Below are 24,682 nucleotides of genomic sequence, written 5' to 3' on the forward strand. Positions count from 1 at the left end.
AAGCCACTGCAAGTTTATTTAACTCCTCCCAAGCCTTAGCCCTCCCTCTGAGACTGCCCACTCCCCGACCCAAACTATACCTAAGCTCACCCTCAGCCGAACATGAACACCAAAGGGAACGGAGAATTTTGTCATGGTTTTTACATTTAAAATAATGTCAACAAACTATTTCTATGTCCCATAGCCCTTCCTAAACATCGCTCTAACTCTTCCCTGGGCCTAATACGCAACCCAAACCAGACCTAAGCTAGCCTTAAGCCTAACTTTAGCCCCAAGAAGAATCCGTAATCTTTGACATATTTTTCACGTCTAAAACAATGTCAAAATGTTTAGACGGTTCATGGCCTTTCCTAACCGTGACTCTTAACTCTTCCCTGGCCCTAATCTATATTTTGTAACCCACCACTAGCCTTTGGGAGTGGGCTAGAAATCTAATAAATAAATAATAAACAATAAACAAACAATAAACAATAATAATAACACTCCCTCTAAAACTAACCACTCCCAAACCAAACTAGACGTAGACTAACCCTAAACCTAAAATTAATATCCACAGGAATCCGTAATTGTTGATATATTTTTTACATTTTAAATAATTTAAAAAAATATTGATACATCCCATGGCCCTTCCTAACCCGGGCTCTAACTCTTCCCTGGCCCTAACGCTCCTTCTTAAACTAACCACCTCCCAACCTGAACCAGACCTAAGCTAACCCTAACCCTGACATTAACCCCAATATAGGAATCCGTAAAGGTCGACTCAGCCTTCCATCCTTCCGAGGTCGGTAAAATGAGTACCCAGCTTGCTGGGGGGTAAACGGTAATGACTGGGGAAGGCACTGGCAAACCACCCCGTATTGAGTCTGCCAGGAAAACGCTGGAGGGCGTCACCCCAAGGGTCAGACATGACCCAGTGCTTGCACAGGGGATACCTTTACCTTTTAATTCTTGACATTTTTTCTAAATGTATAATAATGTAAAATAGATAGATAGATAGATAGATAGATAGATAGATAGATAGATAGATAGATAGATAGATAGATAGATAGATAGATAGATAGATAGATAGATAGATAGATAGATAGATAGATAGATAGATAGATAGATAGATAGATAGATAGATAGATAGATAGATAGATAGATAGATAGATACACTCTACGGTCACTCTAACTCAGGGATTCCCAGCCGTGAGGGGCTCATGGGAACGCTGGGAGGGGCTCCTGGGAATTGTAGTCCATGGACATCTGGAGGGCCGCAGTTTGACTACCCCTGGTCTAGGGACAGCCGCTGTGTACTATGGAAAAGCAGATCACATTTGCTTCCCCGCCTCTTTAGAGCAGTGAGCTGTCCAATGTACCAATCCGCTCTTATCCACCCATTGGAAGAGGCAAAGCAGCTTTCACAGGGCCAGGCTCCAAGGGAATAACGGGAGGGAAATTAAACTCAAGTCAGAAGGCTGCAGGAGGAGAATTTTGAATGTTGTTAAAGGCCATGCCGGACACAGGCAGCCCAGGAGGACGTACACAGAGATGTGGCAAAAATAGGAGCAAGGCCGCCTCTTCGTTTTTGTCTAGCTCAAACATTGCCCATATTTTGTGATGTGAGATTTTTTTTTAGACTAGCAGCGTCCAAGACAGCACCTGGAGAACCCCATCTCTGATTTAAAACATCCTCAAGTCACTAGACCTTATGGAGACAAAAAGAGGCTTGAAATCAATATTCAGAAAAGCCTCAGAAACCCCAAAATAGGCAAAGCAAACAACCCAGCATGGTGGTCGTGGTTAAACACGAGACCAGGATCCAGGAGACCCAGGTGTGAATCCTCAACTCTGCCATGCAGCTTGTTGGGTGACTTTGGGCCAGTCACAGACAGGGCCTAAGCTACCTCGCAGGGTCGTTCAGAGGAGGAAACATTGTAAGCCCTTTTGTATCCCCATGGGGGGGGGGAAGTGTACACAGAGGAAGTAAACAGGTAAAGGTATCCCCTGTGCAAGCACCGGGGGTATCCCCTGTGCAAGCACCGGGTCATGTCTGACCCTTGGGGTGATGCCCTCCAGCGTTTTCATGGCAGACTCAATACGGGGTGGTTTGCCAGGGCCTTCCCCAGTCATTACCGTTTACCCCCCAGAAAGCAAGCTGGGTCCTCATTTTACCGACCTCGGAAGGATGGAAGGCTGAGTCGACCTTGAGCCGGCCGCTGGGATCGAACTCCCAGCCTCATGGGCAGAGCTTTCAGACTGCATGTCTGCTGCCTTACCACTCTGCGCCACAAGAGGCTCTAGAAGGAAGTAAATAAGAGATCCCCTAATAAACAAACACACACATCATGCCAATATATGCAAGTGAAATGACCCAGACCGATGCCTCCGTTACAGAACTCAGCCCAGCAAAAATCAGGCCCCAGGAGTTTTTTGAGCAGAGAATCCCACAGCCCCGGTCTTCTCGCTGCAATTTCGGAAGGCCTTTGCAATCCTAGAGACCAGTCCTGCTAAAACATTTGAGGCTGCTGGTTCGGTCACATTGGGGAAGCATTGCCTGCGTTCAGCAAAAGGACAGCCCAAACGAATATCATGCACGGGTCGCCCTGGGCATAGCCCTATAAAGAAGTGTGGGGCTGAGATCAGTGAGGATTTGGGGCCTTTTCTGAGCTGTGGAAAATGACCCACTTTGGCATGCAAAACTTTGGCATCCCTAAGCATGTTTTGAGTCAAACAGAGCTGAATCAGCACACACCCACCACTGCCCACAGCCAGAAGAGATGGGGATTGTCAGCATCCCGAAAACTCCCAGCAGGTATAACTCTGCAAGGTGAACGATGGTTCTGCTGCTTCAGATGTCCATGGACTCCAATTCCCATGAGCCTCTTCCAGCACAAACACAATTCCCATGAGCCCCTCCCTACTTAGCAAAACAACAGCCATGCTGACATTTCAATAACTCTGCCTCATGCATTTATTCATTGGTTAATCCCCCTAGACGAGCGGCAAATGGACCCCAAGATTTGAGTCCCCAACACTGACCCCCACTCATGAATTCACTGACATGGGAAACACCTAGGGGGGAATTCAGAGGAACAGATCTCGGCCTTTTCTGAAACATATTCATTCATTCATTCATTCATTCATTCATTCATTCATTCATTCATTCATTCATATCCCGCGTCTCTTGACAAAGTCGTCTCGAGGCGTACAGAATAAAATATAAGACGTTATAACCCATAAAAAACCCTACAGTTTCAAATCTGTTCATGCCCAGTAAGTAAAGTTGAGTTCATTTTCCTAAGGCCATAAGAACATCAGAAGAGCCCTGCTGGATCAGACCCATGATCTATCTAGTCCAGCATCCTGCCTCACACCCTGGAGGGCCAACCACAGGGCATAGAGGCCAAGGCCTTCAGGAGAACATGCAGGATCAGACCAGGGGTCCATCCAGTCCGACATCCTGTCTTACACAGGATCATCGACATGCGCATGGATCACGCACTTCCTTGCGCCACCAGACAGACTCACCCAAACCCACAGCTGTGGCGAGATCCAAAGGCCACAGGGGCAATTCCTCTAGAGGTTCCCACTTATCTGAGAACAGGGCCGTGCGCATGGATGGCAGGGAGCACCAATGACTCGGAAAGGTGCCCCTTGAGCCCAACGGCCTGATCCTGGCCAGCTACAGGGTGCCACCTGGGGGCACCCAGGCACTGGTAAGCCACAGGCCATTCAGGGAGCAGCGGCTGCAAGGGGACCTTTTGGTTTAACTCGGGAAGCCAAGAAAAATCACAGCCCAGTCAATCACAGGGCTTCTCTGTGACTCTGTGACAGCCGCAGAAACCTGAGCCCTCCTTGGCTGGCCGGGCCTCTTCAACTGCCTGCCCCAGGGCTGAAATATTTGCATCAGCCTGCCAATTTACCCCCACCCGCGATATTTATACAGGTGAACATGCAGGCTCGATCTCAGGTTCAATTCAGCCCCCCAGTTTTTGATTTCTAATGCCCGGAGAAAGACGACAGGGCCCCTGAGCGCATGCAGAGGGCATCCCCCTCCTGACCCTGCAGAAGGCTGGTATGGAAGGCGGGGCTTGGGAGCCGACGCTCCCCGAATTGCCTCCCAGGATCCAGCCCCATTCCCCGCCTCCCAAAATCCGGGGGACCCCCCCCCCGCCTTGTCGCCAGCCTCCCCCCGAGTTCCCTCCCACATCTGCCCCCAAGCATTTTGGGGGGGAGGGAGTTCCGCTGCGGGGCGCCGATTGGCGGGGTTGGGTGGGGGGCAACAATGACTTGCAAGCGGCCGGAGGGGAGCCGATCCCGGCAGGGCGTTTGCAGGGCGACGCCTCCCGCCGCGGCTGGTGCAAACCTGCCTCCTCCCTCTGCAGACCCACCTTTTGTAATCGGAGGAGAAGATGCCCCCGCTGGCCGGATCGTGGCCGTACTCGGGCTCGCCCAGGCTGGAGGAGCCGCCTTTCTCCTCGTTGTAGGCTTGGCCGGCCGACATGGCTGCGGGGAGGGGTCCGGCCGGCGGCGCTCGGGGGCTGCGGCTGCGGCTGATGTCAGCGAGTCATGTGGGAGCGGCTGGCCGGCTTGGAGACGCCTCGCCCGCCCCTTAAAGGCGCCGCGACGCTTCGCCCCGCCCTGCCTGGGCTGCTGGGGGGCTTCTGCGGGGTCGGAGCCCCCCTGCCGGTTGCTTTGCCGGAGGGGCTCGGAGGCGGCGGCACTCCTGGCCGCACGACGGAGGGATGCTCAGAGGTCTAAGTGGAACCTCCATGTGCAGAGGCAGTAAGCCGCTGCATGTCAGGGGGCGACGTTAGGGGGAGACCTCGGCCCAGGTTCAGATCTCCATATTGCCATGCAAAGCTGCTGTCCGCCGTCAGCCACTCCCTCTGTTTCTCAGCTGAGCCTACCTGGCAGGGTTGTTGTTGGGCCTGGCAGTCATCTTTCCTTTTCCCGCCACCCCAGCTGCACTTGATTCTCGACTACAGTCATGTGTTTCTTTCGTTTCCGTGTTTATGCCTCCCCCCGCTTTCTCGCCAAAGCAGCTAGTAACACCGTTCTCACAACAACAGCCCTGCGAGGTAGGTTCAGTTGAGGACGATGGACTGGCTAGTCAGAAAAGGTGCCCTGGGACTCCAACTTTGTTAAGATTCTGACTCTGTCTCAAGCCTTTGTGGACCTGTAGCTGAAGAAGTGGACTCCAGCCCACAAAAGCTCTGGTTGGAACAATATGATCATTTTATTTACTTACATGTAACATATTCATAGGCCTGTCTTTCCCCTAGAGCAGCCATTGTCAACCTCGTTTTGGCCTTCTAGGAGCTCTCCTCAGGGGCCAGCTCCCCTCGCAGTATGACAGCCAGGCTACAAAAGGCCTAAGCTCAGAGTGAGCACCATCGACGTACCTCGTCTTATAATAAAATCAGAGTCCAGTAGCACCTTTAAGACCAACAAAGATTTATTCAAGGCGTGAGCTTTTGAGTGCAAGCACCCTTCCTCAGACGAAGGGTGCTTGCACTCAAAAGCTCACGCCTTTAATACATCTTTGTTGGTCTTAAAGGTGCTACTGGACTCTGATTTTATTGTGCTACTTCTGACCAACACGGCTACTCATTTGAATCTCGTCTTATAAATACACAAGAGAGATTCCTAGACTGGCCAACCGAGAGAAGCATGTGTGTTAATTTCATTTCCTGAGCGCACTAATTCACGCACGCACACAGGAACGGGTTAGACGATTTCTTTTCCCTTTCCCTTGACAAAGGTCGAACTTTCGAGCCATTAAAGGGACTAAAAGGGTATTTCATCCAGATACCCCGAAACCTTTAGGGCTCCCCTTCTCACTCCCCCCCCCCCCAGTCTGTGGCCCCCTTCAAAGGTGCCAGGGCCCTTCATCGGCCCCATTGAGCATGGCTGCCTTAGGGAACTGGGGCAGAAGGTGGGGAAAGCTTTATCAGAGACAGACCCTTGTTTGTACCATGGGAGGGGATGGGAGGGGGCTGTGCTGTGGGAAGCTTGTTTTGGCTTCTCTCAAGTATCACTCAAAGCGCCACAGAGAAACCGGAGGGACTAGTTTGGCCAGAGGCTACAGGGGAACAGGGAGAAAAGATCTGCAGGCACCAGACAATGCCTGCTCTGCAGAGCTCCAAGCCTGAGTCTGAAAGGGCAATTGTTTGCCAGTAGCCTCGGAAAACCCCGAAATGGCGGGGGGGGGGGCAAGCTGCCTCCAGGGGGATCAAGGTGGTTTCAAGAGCGGATGGAGGCTCCAGCCCCCCCAAAGAACCTTGATCATATTACCCAGGTTGGATTTTCCGGACTTTTGTCTGGGGCGATAACAATATACAGATAACCATGTTTTTCTTCCCCTCTCTGCCTTTTAAGGGAAAGGTGTGTCCTGTTTAATATGACAGAGATTTCTGTTTTCTTTTAATCTTACCCACCAGAGAAAACTGCGTGATGGCAGAAATCATGACCAGCAGCAGAGGGCACTGTGGCACCCCGATTACACAAAGCGCTGATTCTACCATCTCCCTTGAGAATAAACAGGAGGGCTGCAGCACCTGAAATACTAAGGGCAGTTTTATTTCAGCAAACTCCCCCCAATGGGTCTTCTGCTTGCCTTGACCTCGACAGACCGAACAAGAAGAAGAGCTGGTTTTTATACCCCACTTTTCACTGACCAAAGGAGTCTCTGAGAATTGGAATTTATATCCCACTGAAGAAGCTTGATGCGAAAGTGTTGAGGTTTCCCATAGCTCAAAGGTTCTTTCCCTACAAGCACCATTCCCCCCCCCTCCACATTTTCTTCTTCTGTCGACCAAATCTGGTCACATACAATTAAAAATGTATCTTATCTATAAAAGGATAATTCAAAAGCAGTTGTCATTAGGTAATAGTAATAGTAATAATAATAATAATAATAATAATAATAATAATAATAATAATAATAATAATAATAATAATAATAATATAGCCTGCCCTTCCCCAAAGGCTTAGAAATCAATCCACACTATTCATCATGCTTTTGTCAATTCTTCACCCATTTTTAAATTGAGATATTTATACCCCCAAATTTCTTCTTTGCCCAAAGGAAGCTCACTAACCATAACTCAGAGATTACTGATTCAAACCAACGTTTAAACCCCAAAACTGAAAAACAACCCTGGAGGCTGGCCCCCTTGAGTGACAGCCCCTAGCGCCTGCCCCATCCGGGGCTCGAACTCCTGGCTCCCTTTCCGTACAAGTCTTGGGCATCCAGCTTCTGGGGACAGCTCCCACCTTCCTCACGTGGGCCAAGGGGTTGTCAGGAGGACGAAGAAGAGTTGGTTCTAATATGCCACTTTTGCCTATCAGAAGGGGTCTCAAAGCAGATTGCAATCGCCTTCCCTTTCCTCTCCCCACAACAGACACCCTGTGAAGTGGGTGAGGCTGAGAGAGCCCTGATATCACTGCTCGGTCAGAACAGCTTTATCAGTGCTGTGACTGGCCCAAGGCCACCCAGCTGGCTGCACATGGAGGAGCAGGGAATCAAACCCAGCTTGCCAGATTGGAAGTCACGGCTGCTAACCACTACATCAGCCCAGTCCTGAGCAGCTGTTTTCCCCAGGGGAACTGACCCCTGTAGTCTGGAGACCAGTGGTAAAAACGGGGGACCTCCTGTCCCCACTTGGAGGGTGGCCACCCTAAGAGAGGGGATAGCACTTGACTGCCTGACAGTGTGGGGCTAAAGGCCCAGGCGCTCTCTGCTCCCTGACCGGGTGGCAGGGAGTGGTCGGTGTGAGGCGCCGGTCAGGCTGTCAGGAAACCAGCAGATTCGTATTGCTGACACTTTGCCGTCGAGAGCTTTGCTTTCATGCCCCCGGGTCATGCCCGGGGCCACATGAAACTTTAATGCCCGGCCTCTTGGGTACAGCGGCTGCCTTTGTTCGGCCTGGCAGCAGGTGATCCCGGGAGCGGCTGGAGGCCGGCGGAGAGCTCCCCTCCTCACCCCTCTGTCCCGTGGCGACCCTGGTGCAGCAGAGACCATGGATCATGTCAGAGAGTCGTGCTCCGGTTGCGCAGCTGGAGTACAAAGGGAAACGGATCCTGGCCATCAGGGAGACCTAATTATCTGTGAAACAGGAACTGGGTGGCCAGCCTGAGGTTCCAAAGGGCCTGCTTCGTCCAGGAAGGAAGGAGGGAGGGAGGGAGGGAGCTGTGTTGCCTGTTGGCTGCTGGCAATACGAACGGAGGCTGGGCCAGAAACAAAAATTATGGCCAACAGTAGCTAATTCCAAGGACTGTAGACAGGCAAAAGATACTGATGGAATGCAAGAACTAGTTTGGTGCAGAGGTTTTGGACAGCCCTTCTCAATATTTCTACTGTTGAGAGACCCCTGAAACATCCAACTTGGTTGGTCTTAAAGGTGGCCCCAGACTCAAGCCTTGTTCTCTTGCTTCAGACCAACATGGCTGCCCAGCTGAATCTCCTCGCAAGGTTGTTGTGAGGGCACAGTGGAGGAGAAGGGACGGACATAAGCCGCTTTGGGTCCCCGTTGAGGCAAAAGGTGGGGGACCAATGAATTAACCAAATAAACAAACCCAGGTTCAGTGCAGGGTATGGAACAAGCAGACTTTCAACTGATGAATCTCTCCCCACCCGTCACTCTCAACCGGTTGAACACCTGCCTGTCCCAGACTTGTTCAAACTATTTAAGTGCTGGGGATTGCATCAGCTGCCTTCTGAATTCCTGGCTGCTCAGCAGGGCTTTGCCCAGAAGAGCTCCCTGTGAGATGTTGATTTGGAGGGTTTATGCCTGGTCTGATCTCCCCACTGCCCAGTCAGTAAAAAGCCAGCTCTGGAGGGGGGGGGGATTTGGGAGAGGGGGTGGGGGGATTAGCTGGGCGACCATCTGTCACCAGGCCAGCCGCCCTCACCCTGGGCCAATCCAATCATCAGAGAGGGGGAAAGATATAGGTAGATAGAGGTGGTCACATCCTTAGACCATCCCAAGCCATTTAGTAAGTGCGGATGTGCAGCACGGTGAAGGAAAAGTAGAGAAAAGAGCCACTTGTGCAACGGAGAGGACTCTGCAAAAGCGATGATGTTCTGAGGAAGGGAGAGCTGAAAGCTTTGGGGGGTGGGAGTTGTACCCTCCTTCCTACGACCCGGAGGAGTTTCAAAGCTGCTTGCAAACACGGTTCCCTTCCCCTCTCCACAAAATGGGTGCTTTTGGAAGGTCTCTACGGCAGTACGACTCATTGAATTCCCTCCCCAAACCCCGCTTTGCTCGGCTCCACCTCCAAAGTCTCCTAGAAATCCCCAGAGGCAGTGTAGTGTAGTGGTTAAGAGCGGTGGAGAACAATCTGGAGAACTAGGTTCGATTCCCCGCTCCTCCTCCACATGCAGCTTACTGGACGATCTTGGGCGAGTCACAGTCCTGTTAGAACTGTTCTAATGGAGCAGTTCTCTCAGAGCTCCCTCTGCCTCACCTACTTCGCTGGGTGTCTGTTGTGGGGAAAGGAAGGGCGCTTTGAGACTCCTTTGGTTAGTGAACAGCAGGGTATGAAAACCCAAACGGCAGCCATACCTGCAGGGATTAAATTATTTCCTGCGGTGGGGAACGATTCCCCACTGGCCTTTCCTTGTGGAGGAATCCGAATGGCTGAAGCCATTTTGGCCTAGGAAGGAAGATGGGGCCCTCCTGGAGGCCCAGAGGAATCCTTCCGGGGGTGAGGAGCTGCAGAGAGCAACAGACCCACCTAGCTCAACCAGGGGGCACGAGAGCAAATGTTAAACCCATCGGTGGGGGTCATTGCTGAGAGGCCTGACAGACTGCAGGGCAGATGCCACGGGATTACTCGGGCCTAAAACTTCCGAATCGGCTCCTCCAGAGCACATTTAATGACTAATTTACTAATTACCAGAAGGTCCCATTTCAAAAATCAATGCCTGGCCTCGGTGGGAACCCAGCCCACGCTCTGGGGTGGGGTTACGGATGCACAATCCGTGGGCTGGTGTCTGTGTCTCTTCAGGGACACTCCTCACCGGCCAGGAATTTAGCGGAAGCAGGACAGACAGTGCTGGGCCGTCTACGGCTGCCGACCTCCAGGCAGGGCCTGGAGATCTCCTGGAATTTTAACCCATCTCCAGACTATAGAGAGCCCTGCAAGGAAAAAAGGGCTGCATTTCCCACCACCCCCTTGCCCCATGCACCACCCCCTTGCCCCCTTGTCCTCACAACAGCAAGCCAGAGTGCGGGCCCTGAGGAGCACAACCGAACACGTGGGGCTGCCTTTTACTGAATCCGACCTTTTTGGTCTAATTGAAGTCAGTTATTGCTTACTCAGACTGGCAGTGGCTCTCCAGAGATTCAGGCGAAGGTCTTATCACCGGGGATTGAACCAGCAGAGGCTCTGCCACTGAGCCACGTAGCCTCCCCAGCAAGAATGGCTCCCCCGCCTCTCTGAAAAAGAAGGGCTGGTTCTTACACTTTGCTTTTCTCTGTCTTAAGGAATCTCAAAAGTGGCTGACAATCGCCTTCCTCTTCCCACCACAGACAGACACCCTGTGAGGCAGGTGAAGCTGAGAGAGCTCTGAGAGAATTGTGACTGGCCCAAGGTCGCCCAGCAGACCTCATGGGTCTCAAAGCAGCTGACAATCACCTTCCTCTCCGCACAACAGGCACCCTGTGAGGCTGAGAGAGCTCTGAGAGAACTGGGACTGGCCAAAGGGTACCCAGCAGGCCTTATGAGTTTCAAAGCGGGCCTTACGAGTCGTCTCCCCACAACAGACACCCTGTGAGGTATATGGGGCTGAGAGAGCTCTGAGAGAACTGGGACTGGCTCGAGGCTACCCAGCAGGCCTCACGTGTCTTAAAAGATTCCCTGAGGAAGGCGGGGCTGAGAGAGCTTTGAGGGAACTGTTCTGTGAGGCCAGCCCCAAGAGAATTGGGACTGGCCCAAGGTCACTCAGGCGGAGTTGGAGGGGAGAATCAAGCCCTGCTGTCCAGATTAGAGTCCCCTGTTCTTCACTACTACACCACGCCAGCTGTATGTTGCTCAACAACATGATGATGGAGCAGAGTGGCAGGTCTCTGGGTCTACAGATGTTCTTGGAGTATCTAAGCCCCACCAGAGGGATTGCAGGAGAGGAAACTGACAGGTGAATCCTTTTCCGAATTAAGCCGCCACCATCTTCCTTTGGCCAGGGGGGCGGGCTGCTGGCATGAAGGCGGCGGCTGGTGATCTACAGATGGAAGCAGAGCCGGAGGGTCCACTTTGCAGGGAGCTGATATTGGGTGCCAGGAAGGAAGGTCTGCCAATGCAAAAAGGGCCCAGACAGTGTGGCGGACTTGGCATCTCAGAATCGTAAGGGCAGAAGAGAAGCCATGTTGGAGCCAACCCTCTGTGTCACACAGTAGCCAAAACCCAGGGGCCATCAGGAGGTCCACTAGCAGGGCCCGAAATCCAGACGCCCTACCACAGAGGCCCCCCAAGCACCATGAAGACAAATCATCACTGCTGCAGACATAAGAACATAAGAGAAGCCATGTTGGATCAGACCAATAGCCAACATCGTCACAAAGTGGCCAAAATCCAGGTGGCATCAGGAGGTCCACTAGCAGGGTCAGAACTCCAGAATCCCTCACACTGTGCCCCCCAAGAATACAGGGCTCACAGCACCAAGAATACAGGGCTCACTGCCTCAGACATAACATAAGAGAAGCCATCTTGGATCAGGCCAATGGCCCTTCCAGTCCGACAGTCTGTGTCACACAGAGGCCAAAACCCAGGGGCCATCAGGAGGTCCACCAGCAGGAACAGAATTCCAGAAGCCTTCCTGGAATACCTATCACTGTTCCTGACAGAGTGCTCCCTATATATCTTGTGGCTCATAGCCACTTGTGGACGTCTGCTCCATGTGTTTTTCCAATCCCCTCTTGAAGCTGTCTGCACTTGCAGTCGCCACCGCTTCCTGCAGCAGTGAGTGCCACATGTTCACGGCGCAGAGGAAGCCCAAGCAATATCCAGGGGCCACCCGTAGAATGCTGACCCCAGCAATTTCCTAACTGATTTCCTGCAGGCTGCTCCCTCTTCTCCAGCCCCCTCCCTCTTGCAAGCGTGGCCACCTGATGGTTACGTAACAGGCTATGACAGTAACCCGTGGGGTGACAGCCCAGCACATTTTCAGATTTGAGGGCTTTGGAGGGCTTTAGCTCATCGGGAAAGATGCCTGCTGCCATTTGAAAGCGGATGGCACTCAGGACGGCTGGGGACAGGACAGCAGGATGAGATCTCCCTGAGATCTGACGCTTCTCTTTCCTGTCTTTGAGCCGGCCAGCCTCAGAACAACTGCTAAGGACATGAGCCACCCAAATGAGTAAGTGTGCTTGTAAGCACCTTCCGTCCAGGCTTGCAACGTTTAAAGTGCCTTCCCCAAATCTTGGCAGCTTCTGATGAGCCACTATGATTATTTAACCGGTGCCTTTACTGTTCTCCTCTCTTGCTGAGACTCAGTAACGATATGGGAAATACTATTATGGGATGGACGATGGAACCACGCAGAATAGGGAACCGTTTTGGTGTTTCGGAGAAAGTTAAATTACAGTTAAATTCAAAGTTTTACTAATTCTATCGGTTAATTAAAGGTGTGGCTTAAAAGGTTTAAAAAAACAAACAAACCAAGCCCCTACGAGATGGCTGAATCTGAGAGCTCAGGGTAAATTCTCAGGGTAAATTCAGATGGGTGGCCATGTTGGTCTGCAGTAGCACAACAAGATCAGAGTCCAGTAGCATCTTTGGACCAACAAAGATTTATTCGAGGCGTGAGCTTTCGAGGGCAAGCACTCTTTGTCACTCGAAAGCTCACACCTCGAATAAATCTTTGTTGGTCTTAAAGGTGCTCCTGGACTCTGATTTTGTTATACACCTCGGAGTTGTTCTTTATGGGCTTGGACTGCATGTTTATATTTCCACTGCATGTTCTATCCAGTATACATTAAGTATTTTGGGCTGGTTTTAATTTGATTTATTGTATTCCATTTACTTAGGCTGGTCTCTGACGCTAATACATTTCTGCTTGTCCTATGGCCAAGGAGATCTGGGGAAGGCGTTGCCACAAAATGGCTGCCACAGGAACAAGCCACCAAGCTCTGGAGAGTTCCCAAACCGAGCATCTTTTCCAGTATGGGAGCGGCTCTTTCTGGATAATTGCTTTTCAAGGAGAAAAAGGGTACGTACCCCGGGCCCCACGAAGCCACCTTCTGCTGCAGGGAAGACGAGAAGCGCCAAGATTGTGTCTTTGCTCAGAGGAGGAAGGAAGCTGGCGTGAGGAAGCCACCCAGCGGTTGCCGGGATACGCGGGGCCGCCCTTAACTTGCACCTGCCTTCAGCAGAGGCACCCACAGGGCTGGGCCCTCCCAGGCCAGCCGCGGAGACGAGCTTTTAAAACCGTTCCTTTGCTCCCAAGGGTGCTCACTCTGCCCCTCACAGAGCTGTTTTCCCGCCCAAAAGTCACCTCTCTGTGGAAAGAGGGCGAAACAGCGAACTTTGCCGCTCACCTCAGGCCGTGAGGTGATTTTGTGTCCTCGAGTTCTTAAAAAAAAACATACGAAAGGGATTTGGTGATTATAAACAGGGTCATCCATCCCAGAAGGCGTTTTAAAAAGAAAAAATGCCCAGTGTGGGGCCTAACAATGAACACAATGGCCTGTTTCTTGGGCCTGGGTGAAAGTTGCAACATATTTTCCTGTGTGGCTCATCAACAGCTTACCCCAAGGCTTCCAGGCCCTTCACTGAGTCTGCCTGGGCCACCCTCTGAGCTGGTTTTAGGGATGCCAGCCTCCAGCTGGGACCTGGAGATCCCCCAGAATTACAGGTCACCTCTGGACAATGAAGATCAGTGCCCCAGGGGGAAAAATGGATGCTTTGTTGGGGGGGATTTGATAGCATTGGACCCATGCAGGTCCCTGTCCCTCCCCAGGCTCCATCCCCAAATCTCCAGGTTTCCCAACCTGGATCTGGCAACCCTGTCCCCCAGATCTGGTGGCCAGGGAAGAGCTGTCTGCCCCAGTTGATGTGTCTTTCCTGGCCTCTGCTTGGTGACCCTGGTGGGTACTTATCCAAATCAATAACCAGGGTTGGCCGTGCTTAGCATCAGAGGTCTGAAGTCAGCATCTGTGCAAAGCAGATGCTGAACTTTGAGCCCCCCACCCCGATCTGTTGGCACCCCAATTTGTGGATGCCAGGACTGGGGGGCGTGGGACGGACGGACAGGTGGAGGTAGGCAAATTGCTATGCCTGGGTGCAAACAAGCCAGCCGGGAAGGGCGAGGGGGCAGGGAAGAGCCAGTCGGTCTGGGATTCTCGCTGCTTAGGCAGGGTCTCCCGGAGAGAGATCAGACTAATTATGACTCCATCCCTAATGGCTGATGAGGCATCCATCACCATCTGGCCGCTGACTGGCCAAAGGGATTGACTGACTCAGAGCTGTTCCTTCCATCTGGGGGGGCTAATTGCTTTTGGCTAAACTAGCCGCCCCCTTTACCACCTGGGTTGTTTTACCGGCAGCAGCCCTTCTGTAAACAGAGTAAAAGGATTAGATGTGGGGTTGAGGAGGCTAGCTGCGGGAGGGAGGCGGATTGCACCCCACATGTATATGGGGAAGGAGAAAGAATTGTCTCTCCCACTCTCCCCCCTTTCTCCACTACTAGAGAACGGCTCAAAGTAGCGAAGGCAGCCTCCAGATTTCCCCTGGGGTCACGGTTCATCTCCAGATTTCAGAGATCAGTTCCTCTGGAGAATATGGCTGCTTGGGAGGGGGGAATCTAGGGATTAAATTGCATTTGGGGGTGAAGTTTTGGGAGGGCAGCGAGCTTGGCCGGATACAAAGCACATCACTTTTGGGGTTCTCAAAAACCTGAAATATATTTCAGGGGTTCCTCCAATGGTTAAAAGGTTAAAGAAGGCTGCGCGAAGCAAGTTTGTTAAACCAACGTTAACAGGGTGGCCCAACTTCAGAAGTTCTGCAAGTCCGCTCAAAGTTCAGGAGAGCAGCCCCAGAGCCCTGTGATTTCCACACCGGGGCTGCTCACGCTCCACCTTGCCCGTCATCAATAATACACAAGGCCCGCTCCTGGAGTGGGCCTGAAAAACGCACCCCATGAAATATTCAGCTCCAATTAGCAGCTGCCAGTGCAGGCAGGTGGGCCGCCTCTCCCCCTTCCCCAAAACGCCGGCTATCGTGGAGGAAAAGTTGACGTTGGGGCCGACGGCCGAAAGAGCTCAGATGTTACGCAAACCCAGCAGCCTCTCTCTCTGGCATCCTGGCCAGCGGTGGCACAAATGAGCCCGAAGCCTCCTTCCGGATGGGAGCAGTGAGAAAGCAGAGGGGGATCGAGGGTGGTTTGTGGTCCGGCCGCCGTGCTCAAAAGGTGGCGACAGATTTGGTCTCTCTGGGATTTGGGTTACACCGTCTGGGCCCGTCCAGGGCTCTGGCACCTTGTCGGCCCTTCGCCGTGTGGCTGGGGGTTCCACCTTCGCAGAGAGAGGCTAAAGATTAAAGAGGATGACAGGGAGGCATCTGCTTACACGGCAGGAAGCGCTAATCTCCCCCACGGCGCCTTGAAGAGCAGAGATCCTCGTGGGGCGCAGAAGGCACCGGAGACCCTCGGGGGCAAGCAGGGTGCTCGGTGGTCTCAGGAGGGGAAAGCTGGGAGGCTACGGCGGGACGCTTTGCTGCAAAGGGCCTGGATTTCAAGGACCTCCTCGAGAGACCATCTGCCACCTGGGCTCTTTCTTGCCCCTGCGCCTGAAGAGGAGCCCAAAGCAAAGGGAGCAGCTGCAGACCCCAGAGGGCCCAACAGCTTTGCCTCCAGGATCCATGACAGCCTCCCCTCCGGAGTCGGTCAGCAGCCAAGCAATGGACGGCAGCCAGGCAGGTAAGTGGCGCTCCAGACCGGACTCCCCCCTTTAGTGCCTGCCACCCACCCTCTTTGGACACAGCTGCGGTCAGCCGAAAGACCTGGTCTCAAGAGAGCTGGAGGCTGCGGCGGATCTGCTTGCGGGACGTAGAGGCACAGGAGGGGGGTGAAGGGTGCCATCCCGCCCCGTTCCCCAAGCAGAGCTAAGGAGGCATCCTGGCTGAGCTTTGGAACCTACCAAGGCACAGAGAGATTCACCCGAGAACCCAGATCCCAAAGTTTTTGACACTAAGATGAGTTGAGGTGTGCTCGCCAAATTGCCAGTCCTGAGCCGTAGGAGCTTAAAATTCACACAAGAGACGCAAGTGAAAGTCCATGCAAAGGGTGTTGCTTAAAATTCACTTGAGAGATCCTGCCCACGCCGGCTGCAATCCACCCGAAGAGGATCCATCGAAGCCTTAAAAGTCAGTGTTGCTGATTCCAGAGGAACAGCGTACACTTCTGTCCTTTTGCCCCTATCCATTGATTGGACACTCAGGAAGTGCCTGGTGTAGGAATGATACAGAGGGTTTTTAAAATTATTATTATTGAAAAGTCACAACAAAAGAAGCATCAGTTCAGACTGGAAACCTTTGCATGCCAAATTCCACATGGGTAGCAGTGGTCATCGGTGACAGCAAAATAAAATGGGAGTCCCAGGGCCACGATCCATAAGAAGAAGTTTTTTTAAAAAATATATATCTCCAGCTTTTCACTAACCAAAGCTCCTTATGAACACCTTTCCCTTCCTCTCCCCACAGCAGGCACCCTGTGAGGTGGGTGGGACTGAGAGAGCTCTAACAGAACTGATCTGGGAGAACAGCTCTGAGAGAACTGTGCGTTGGCTGGCAGGGGCTCGTGGGAATTGTAGTCCATGAACACCTGGAGGACCACAGGTTGACTACCCCTGGCCTAGAGGACTCTTAGCAGGTTCACGTGCCAAACGCGCTCTGTTGTCCAGAGATGGCTTTCCAAAGTTTGCCCTGTTCCTCGCAGGGCTCAGCCCAGCTCCTGGCAAGGCCGGCAGCCCCCTGCTTCTGTGCAAAGTCTGCGGCGATACCAGCAGCGGGAAGCACTACGGCATCTACGCTTGCAACGGCTGCAGCGGCTTCTTCAAGCGCAGCGTCCGCAGGAAGCTCATCTACAGGTGAGCAGAAGGGGCAGCCTGGAAAGGACCCGGGAGACCCCCGGAGCTGGCAGGGCGGAGGGTCAGAGACCCAGGTTCCGGTCTTCACTTAGCCACGAAGCTCTCTGGGTGACCTCAGGACCGCCACTCACGGCCTAATTTACCTTGCAAGGTCGTTGTGATGGATGCCAAATCCAGGTTGGTGAATTTTGGGGGATCAGGGGTTGGAGCCTGGGGAGGGCAGGGTTCGAGGATGGAGAGAGACCTCAGAGGGGTAGAATGCTGTGTAGTCTCAGCCTTTTCCTCTAGCAGAAAACAGGTATCAGAATTACAAGGCCCTACCTGGAGGTTGGAACCACCAAGGGCAGGTCTGATCTCCTTGGAGAAGGGTGTGGAATGGAAAATGTGACAGGCAATCTTCTCCACCACCTACATTGGGAAAAATCTCTGCTTTCTCCACATGATTTGCTCTGTGCTTCCTTCCTTGGTTAAAAGCAGTGGACTAATCTGGAGAGCTAGGTTTGATTCCCCACTTCTCCTCCCTATGCAGCCAGCTGGGTGACCTTCAATTAGTCACAGTTCTCTTAGAGCTGCTCTCACATATTTATTTTCCACCACTCCCAAGACCAGCTTGTGGTGGGTTACAAATTTTCCATGCTAAAATCCCAATAACACACCATTAAAACAATCCAAGGCCATAGAAAATCATACAACAAACAAAACCAGAGTGGACAGTTCTCCTAGAGCTCTCTCAGTCCCACCTACCTCCCGAGGATTTCTTTGGGTAATGAAAAGCAGAGTATAAAAAACAGTTCTGTTTGTAGCCCGGGGTGTAAGTTGACCTTGGAATTGGATTGTTGGTTTGATTTACAAACCTGTTGCCCCAAAGCTCTATCGGATCCTCCTTGCGGTCTAAAAAACACTACAGGGTGCCAAGAAAGGTGTTGGGAGATGCCACAGAACCGAGGGGCGCCTTGTTGGGGACCCTGGGAGCAGAGGGATGACTTGGGTTGTGTTCCAAGGAACCTCGGCCTAGCCTAACTCAGGGAGCTGAGGTGGGCCAGGAAGTGCCCTTGCTGGCAGATGCTGTCTCTGAGGGATGACCCCAGGGTGCTGTTTCCTTGACAGGTGCCAGGCTGGCACGGGGATGTGCCCAGTGGACAAAGCGCACAGGAACCAGTGTCAAGCCTGCCGGCTGAAGAAGTGCCTCCAAGCTGGGATGAACAAAGATGGTAAGCAGAGACCTCCTGTTGTTGGCTGGGGAGGGAGGCTCACACCTAAGGTTGCCAACTCTGGATCGGGAAATCCCTGGAGATCTGGGGAACGGAAGCTACAATCGGCTTCCTGTTTTCCCCACTCCCCGCTCTGCCTCCCAGCTGTACAGAACGAACGGCAGCCCCGGAGCACTGCACAGGTGCGGCTGGATGCTGCTTCCCTGGACCCTGACCGGCCCCCTGGGCACCCGATGGCCACACGGGACGTGCCCCCGGCATCCTGCCCTTCTCTGCAGAGCCCCCGAGCTCCATCCAGATCTCAGGCCCCGACGCCCCCCAGCAATCACCGCTTCATGGCCAGCCTGATGACGGCAGAGACCTGTGCCAAGCTGGAACCGGAGGACGGTAGGCCGCTCAAAGTGCGCAGGCAGTGTGGAGAACGTGGGAGGGAGAGAGGTTCCTCGTCTGCTTGCTATGGAACTCTGCTCCGAACGGTCAGGCTGGCTCTACACAATGATGGGCAGTAGGTTCAGGACAGGCCAAAGGAAATACCACTTTACACAGAGAGCGATTATAATGTAGAATTTGCTCCCAGAGGAGGCAGCAATGGCCACAGGAAGAAACAGATTTCAAAGGGGACTGGAGAGATCCATGCAGGGTAACTCATAGCCCTGGTGACTGCGGGGAACTTCCACATTCAGAGGCATTAAACCTCTGGTTTAACCTCCCGGAACCGGGACATACCATCAGGGGAAGGCCTCGGCCTCTATGCCTGGTTGGCACAGAAAACAATCCAGTGTCTGGGAATCAATAAATGGGCCAAATAGTTGGGCAGCACCAATATCTTCAAATCGATGGTTAGTCTTAGCCTGGGGTTTGGGGTAAACTAAGCCCGTCCTTTGCTCCAGGTCTTGGCCCCCAAGGCCAGGTCTCGGCAGGAAAGGCAGGGAACCCCAGGAAGGATTTGAGTAACTGCCTGACCTTTGTGGTGGGTCAGTTCTGTGGGATGAGGCATTACTCTTCCTCCTGCAGCAGAGGAGAACATCGACGTGACAAGCAATGAGCCGGAGCGTGCCGCGGGGGAGTCCCAGATGTCCCTGTACCCGGCTCCCAGTCCCGAGAGCGTCTACGAAACCTCTGCCCGCCTCCTCTTCATGGCTGTCAAATGGGCAAAGAACCTGCCTGTCTTCTCCAACCTGCCCTTCCGAGACCAGGTAAGGCCAAGCCTACCTGTGGCTGGATGTCAGCGAGGGAGGATCAGAGCAATGCGCTCTCAGAAGTTTGGTTTATGCAAAGCCAGTGGGCTGGGAAGGATCCAGCGGGGAAATAAATGATTGGTTTAACATTTAGGATCCTGGATTCTTAGCTCACTTGTCTGGGTAGATGGGAAGGGACAAGACAGCGAGGTTTAGTTGGTCACTGTGTAGGCTAGAATCTGGGAGGCTGGATCTGGGTTCTAGTCCCCGCTCTGCCGTGGAATGACCTGGAGCCAGCCAGACACTCTCAGCCTAACCTACCTCGCAAGGTTGTTGTGACAGGACAGAGGGGAGGAGAACAACCTAAGCAACTTTGGGAGAAAGGCAGAGTAGAAATGAAATCAATGGATAATTTATAGAATTATGTGGCACATGTGTGAATTTAGATGGTTTTAAAATTGATCTCTAATTTACGTAAGAATCAACCAGGAATTATCACATTGGTAAAAATCACAGGAGCTAGAGACTGCACTGGGGGGTGGGGATACCTACAGTAGATGAATGGGAAAAGAGGAAACGGAAATTCATAGTTCAGGCTCGATAAACTCATTGCAGAAGAGCCGAGGAAGATGACGTCACCCCATGAAAATGATGCTGTTTACTAATTTGCTACTAATTTACTTTCCCCTTAAATCCCTGTTCCATTGTCTGAGGAAGTGTGCATGCACACAAAAGCCATTGATCTCAATTTCTGTCATCAAAAAGAGACTGCTTTTTGGAAGAGCAAAATGCATCTTTCTATAAGAACCACTCCTGGATATAACCCACTATAACTTACCAACAGATGCATTTCGGGGCGAGCCCCCTCTATTGCGTCTACCCCGCTACTTGTAGGCCGGAGCCCAGGGACGGATCCTGCTGCTTCCCAAAGGGAGCAAGGGCCCCAAAGTTCTCCCATCTGTTGCAGGTGATCTTGCTGGAGGAAGCCTGGAGCGAACTCTTCCTTCTCTGCGCCATTCAGTGGTCCCTGCCCCTGGAAAGCTGCCCGCTTCTCTCCGTCTCGGAGCTGGCCCCGGCCCTCAACGGGAAGTTGGCGTCGGCCAGCGTGGACGTCCGCTCCCTGCAGGAAGTCATCGGGCGCTACAAGGCCCTGGCGGTGGACCCGACCGAGTTTGCTTGCTTGAAAGCCATCGTGCTCTTCAAACCAGGCAAGGGGACGGCGCGGACGGGAGTGACGCGAGAGGGACAGGGCTCTGCACAGTCACGTAGGGAGAAGGTCCAAATGGCTGGACCGAGACAAAAGGGAACTGACAACTAGGGATGCCAGCCTCCAGGTGGGACCTGGGGATCTCCGGGAATCATAGTTCCTCTCCAGACTAGAGAGATCAGTTCCCCTGGGGAAAAGGGCTGCGTTGGAGGGTGGCCCCCTTAATAGCATTATACTCCACTGAGGTCCCTTGCCCAAATCTCACCTACACCTGGCTCCACCCCCCAAGTCCCCAGGTATTTCCCAACCCAAGAGCTGGCAACCCTATTGACAACAGGCCTGAAGTATGCAAATTGCACTCTAGTGTTTTATAGAACCTATTTGCATTTTTTAAACTGTCCTGCATCATTAATTCTGGTTGGGCCAGCCGTGGAGAGGGGGAGGAAAGGGCTGACGGGCTTCCTTCCATGTGAAGGTTCCCCTCAGCCACTATGGCTAGCAGCCCGTTAAATTTATCTTCCGTGAAATCTCATCATCTTTGAAAGCTGTTTCTTCCCGTGGCCATCATCGCCCCATCCTCCAGCAGCAGATTCCACGTTTTAATGCCTCTCTCCTCTCTCCACGGAGAGAGAGGTTCCCCTTTCACCGGGCCCTTCTCTGCCCAACCAGCCCCACCTCAAGGAACTGCACGGTCAGAGACGGCAAAGAGTTAGCCGCGCCTGGCACCTTCTCACTTCCCAGTGGCAAGCTTGCTTTTCTCTCGTCTGGGCAGAAACCCGAGGTCTGAAGGATCCAGAGCAGGTGGAGAACTTGCAGGATCAGTCCCAGATGATGCTGGGCCAACACAGCCAGATGCATTACCCCGGCCAGCCTGTCAGGTACCGCACTCTGCTCTCTGGGAGCTGCCCTCTCTGTGGGTCCACCCCCACATCGCCATGGGAAAGCAAGCTGCATCCTCCCCTGGGCCGCCAGGCCGACCAGACCCGCCCCCTGCTGGCAGCCCTGCCTTCCCCGACCCTTCTGACCCCCCCCCTTTCCTCCCTTCTTCCAGGTTTGGGAAGCTGCTGCTGCTCTTGCCCGCTTTGAGGTTTGTCCCTTCGGACCGGATCGAGGTGCTTTTCTTCCGCAGGACCATCGGGAACACCCCCATGGAAAAGCTGCTCTGTGACATGTTCAAAAACTGACCTGCTCCTTTCCATGGCTCCCCCCTCCCGTTTCGATAAAGAAGAAGAAGAAGAAGAAGAGTTGGTTCTTATATGCCGCTTTTCCCTACCCGAAGGAGGCTCAAAGCGGCTTACAGTCGCCTTCCCTTTCCTCTCCCCACAACAGACACCCTGTGGGGTGGGTGAGGCTGAGAGAGCCCTGATATCACTGCCGGGTCAGAACAGTTTTATCAGTGCCGTGGCGAGCCCAAGGTCACCCAGCTGGTTGCATGTGGGGGAGAGCGCAGAATCGAACCCGGGGGGGGGAGGGGAGGCTGGGGGAGGGGGAGAGGAGGTCAGGGTTCCCCTCTTATCCCTCGACCCTGCGGCTTGACCGCCAGGCCTGGAAAGGAGTCACGCCCTTGGTGATCACTAAGACTTCTACGCTGCCGCCCCATCTCCAAAATCATAGCCCTGCTCTTGATTCCAGGTTGGAGAAAGGGCTGAAAGTCTGCATGCCCCTGGTCCAAGGCACTCTCTCCGGGATGGCAGTCTGGGATGGAGGCCAGGCACTGAAGGCAGGGGCCCTAGATACAAAGGAAGGCTGCGGTTCCACCCTAAATCACTCGGATATTAAAGGGGGAAAAGGCAGGGAAAAGCGGACAGAGCCGAGAGCGAGTTTTTAAGGGGGGAAACTCCTTCCTGGCTTGACAAAAACCTCAGTCGCCTTCGAAAATGAGCTGAGCTCCTGGGATTGTGAAGGCCTCACAGGTAGACCGTGGAGAGAAGCCTGCAGCCCCCCTGAATCTTTTCAATATTTGGGGGCTGGGAGTGGGGAGAAGGGAAGCCTGGATGTTGTTTAATAAATGGGGCGCCTGCCCATTTGGGTTCTGTCGTGACTCTGTGATGCTTAACTGCTCTCCGTGTCTGTGCTCCTGGTCCAGAAAGGCAGCTCTGAACATCGCCATGCACGGGATACATCGGCCACGAGCAACCACTCATGTTCTCCATTGCTTTGCTCTTTAATAAGCCAGGGGTTATTTGCTCATCGAGGGGTTTTTGTTTTGTTTTGTACAGCCATAGAGTATCATATTTACGAAATATTAACACAAATTGCACTTGAAATATGACGGCCTAGCTCCGGAAAAAGGGGGGAGAGAACCCGACATGAATTTAAAAAGGGGGGGAAAAAAAGAGAGAAACTTCCAGACAATGAAATTACAACCGCGCCGGCCAGCTGCGTGAACGGCGCACCGCCCGGCTTGGCGAGCAAAATAAAAGTGTTTGTATAGAGTTCTTCTTTTAACAGGGAGGATTCCTAGCGTTATGACACAGGACAATAAATCCTTTTACAATACAGAGTCTGCTTTGAAAATGTACACTCAGGATGCTTATAAATTACTTCTTAAAAAATTTCCATTAAAAATAATTATATGCAGCCAGTGTCCTTCTCAGTGGTAAGTACATTCATTTAATACAACACGGGGAAGAGGTCCGAGACCCTCCCTCCCATACCGCTGGCAGGGCTATCACAGCCGGGGGGAGGGCGGAGAGAGGAGGCCAAGGGGAGCATTTGGAAGACAGGCGCCAGGCAGGACTGTGGACGGGGGGGGGGGGGGACTGAAAGGCTCTTCCTTCCTGCTGCCTGTGTCCGAAACAGTCCAAGAACCGAAAGCTCCGGCCTCAAAATGCACCGGCCCCTGCCCTTCCCTTGGGCCGATGCTGGCGAAGGGGATTTGCGTTGGAAGAAAAGGGGACTGCTCCCATGGAGTGTACGCAAAGCTCAACTCTCCCAGCACAGGAACCGACCGGAGATTCTCCATGGAGTGCTGGAGGCCAGGGTTCCTCAAAGGATGGCACCTCTGCATCCTCACCAACCATTGATGGATGAGAACTGGTCCGTCTGAAGCAAGAGACATGACTTGGAGCAGGCCGTGTGCGTGGGCAAAGTCTGGTTTACGCCCGGTTCATGCCTGTAGGAGAGCGAAGCTGCAGAGCAGGCAGTGGCCCTTGGGAGGGTGGACGGAAATTCGCATTTCGGACTGTTCCCCTGCAAGTGGAAAACAAGCAAAAGCGAGCTAAAAAGGGTGGAACCTCTCTCCTTTTGCTCGTCTTCCACTGGCGGTGGGGGGTGGGGGTTTGATGTAACATTCACAGCTGTATCCCGGCTGCCTCTTCTGCAACTTCCTTCTCCTGCATGCACGCACCACGTTGTAACCCGCAACTTGCGAGCGCTGCAGAGGGGCAGAAGAGAGGTCCACCTTTCAAGCCCAGACTAGGATCGGCTATCTAGTAACACTGCTGCTGTCCGACCCGCTAAGCAAGACCTCCTCTCCCCTTGGATTGGAATCGCTGCTCTGAGTTACTGTCCATCCTGGACTTGAGCCCCCTGGGTGTTGTTAGAACACAGCAAGCAGCCTCACAGGCCAGGACACCAGAGGGAAGCGTGGTGCTTCGGAAACATCAGGGCCCCTTGTAAGGTTTGCATGGGCACCCTTGAGGTGAGCGGGCATGGGATGGTCCCCGTCTCCCTTTTCGGGAATTTGAACGGCCAGGGGCTGGAAAGGATGCTGACTTAAAGAAAAACCCTAAATCCAACAACATTGTCTCTATGCTGCTGTATAAAGACAACAGTGCCCAGGGCTGGCTTAAGCCGAGAAGGCCGGCCCTGAGGTGGGATGGGGAGAAAGCAGCTCTGTGTCCTTTCACGGGCCCCTGGCCATAGTGGAGACGGGTGCGGGAGGCGACGAGAGGAACGCCATCCTCTTGGCGCCCCGGAACAGACAACAAAACCAAAGCAAAGGGCTGCACTGGGAGAACACTGACACAGCCCAGTTCCCAGATTTCTCTGGCGGGACAGTGGTCGGCTCGAAGC

At 53.0% G+C, this 24,682-nt stretch overlaps 2 protein-coding genes across 5 annotated transcripts in view; one reads left to right on the plus strand and one right to left on the minus strand.

Annotated features, from left to right (window-relative positions):
- AP3B2 (adaptor related protein complex 3 subunit beta 2) overlaps positions 1–4,548 on the minus strand; it is a 35,386-nt gene extending 30,838 nt beyond the window's left edge. For both annotated transcript variants that reach the window (XM_077317390.1, XM_077317387.1), the window contains exon 1: positions 4,374–4,548. In XM_077317390.1, the coding sequence (XP_077173505.1) occupies positions 4,374–4,486 (113 nt within the window). In that variant the 5' untranslated portion in view covers positions 4,487–4,548. The remainder of the gene's footprint in view (positions 1–4,373) is intronic.
- A 10,286-nt stretch (positions 4,549–14,834) lies between these two features.
- NR2E3 (nuclear receptor subfamily 2 group E member 3) lies at positions 14,835–22,079 on the plus strand. 3 transcript variants are annotated; one of them, XM_077317563.1, is made up of 8 exons: positions 14,835–15,901; positions 16,919–17,069; positions 18,177–18,280; positions 18,425–18,667; positions 19,298–19,476; positions 20,426–20,666; positions 21,438–21,543; positions 21,717–22,079. In XM_077317563.1, the coding sequence occupies exons 1-8, from the start codon at positions 15,844–15,846 to the stop codon at positions 21,847–21,849; spliced, it is 1,215 nt and encodes a 404-aa protein (XP_077173678.1). In that variant the 5' UTR covers positions 14,835–15,843; the 3' UTR covers positions 21,850–22,079. The 3 variants fall into 3 exon arrangements, with proteins under 3 accessions (XP_077173678.1, XP_077173677.1, XP_077173679.1); XM_077317562.1 differs by having other exon boundaries at positions 14,892–15,901; positions 19,295–19,476; XM_077317564.1 differs by lacking the exon at positions 16,919–17,069 and having other exon boundaries at positions 14,892–15,901; positions 19,295–19,476.
- Positions 22,080–24,682: the final 2,603 nt, after the last annotated feature.

The sequence above is a fragment of the Paroedura picta genome, chromosome 18, assembly GCF_049243985.1.
Source record: "Paroedura picta isolate Pp20150507F chromosome 18, Ppicta_v3.0, whole genome shotgun sequence".
Taxonomy (NCBI): Eukaryota; Metazoa; Chordata; class Lepidosauria; order Squamata; family Gekkonidae; genus Paroedura; species Paroedura picta.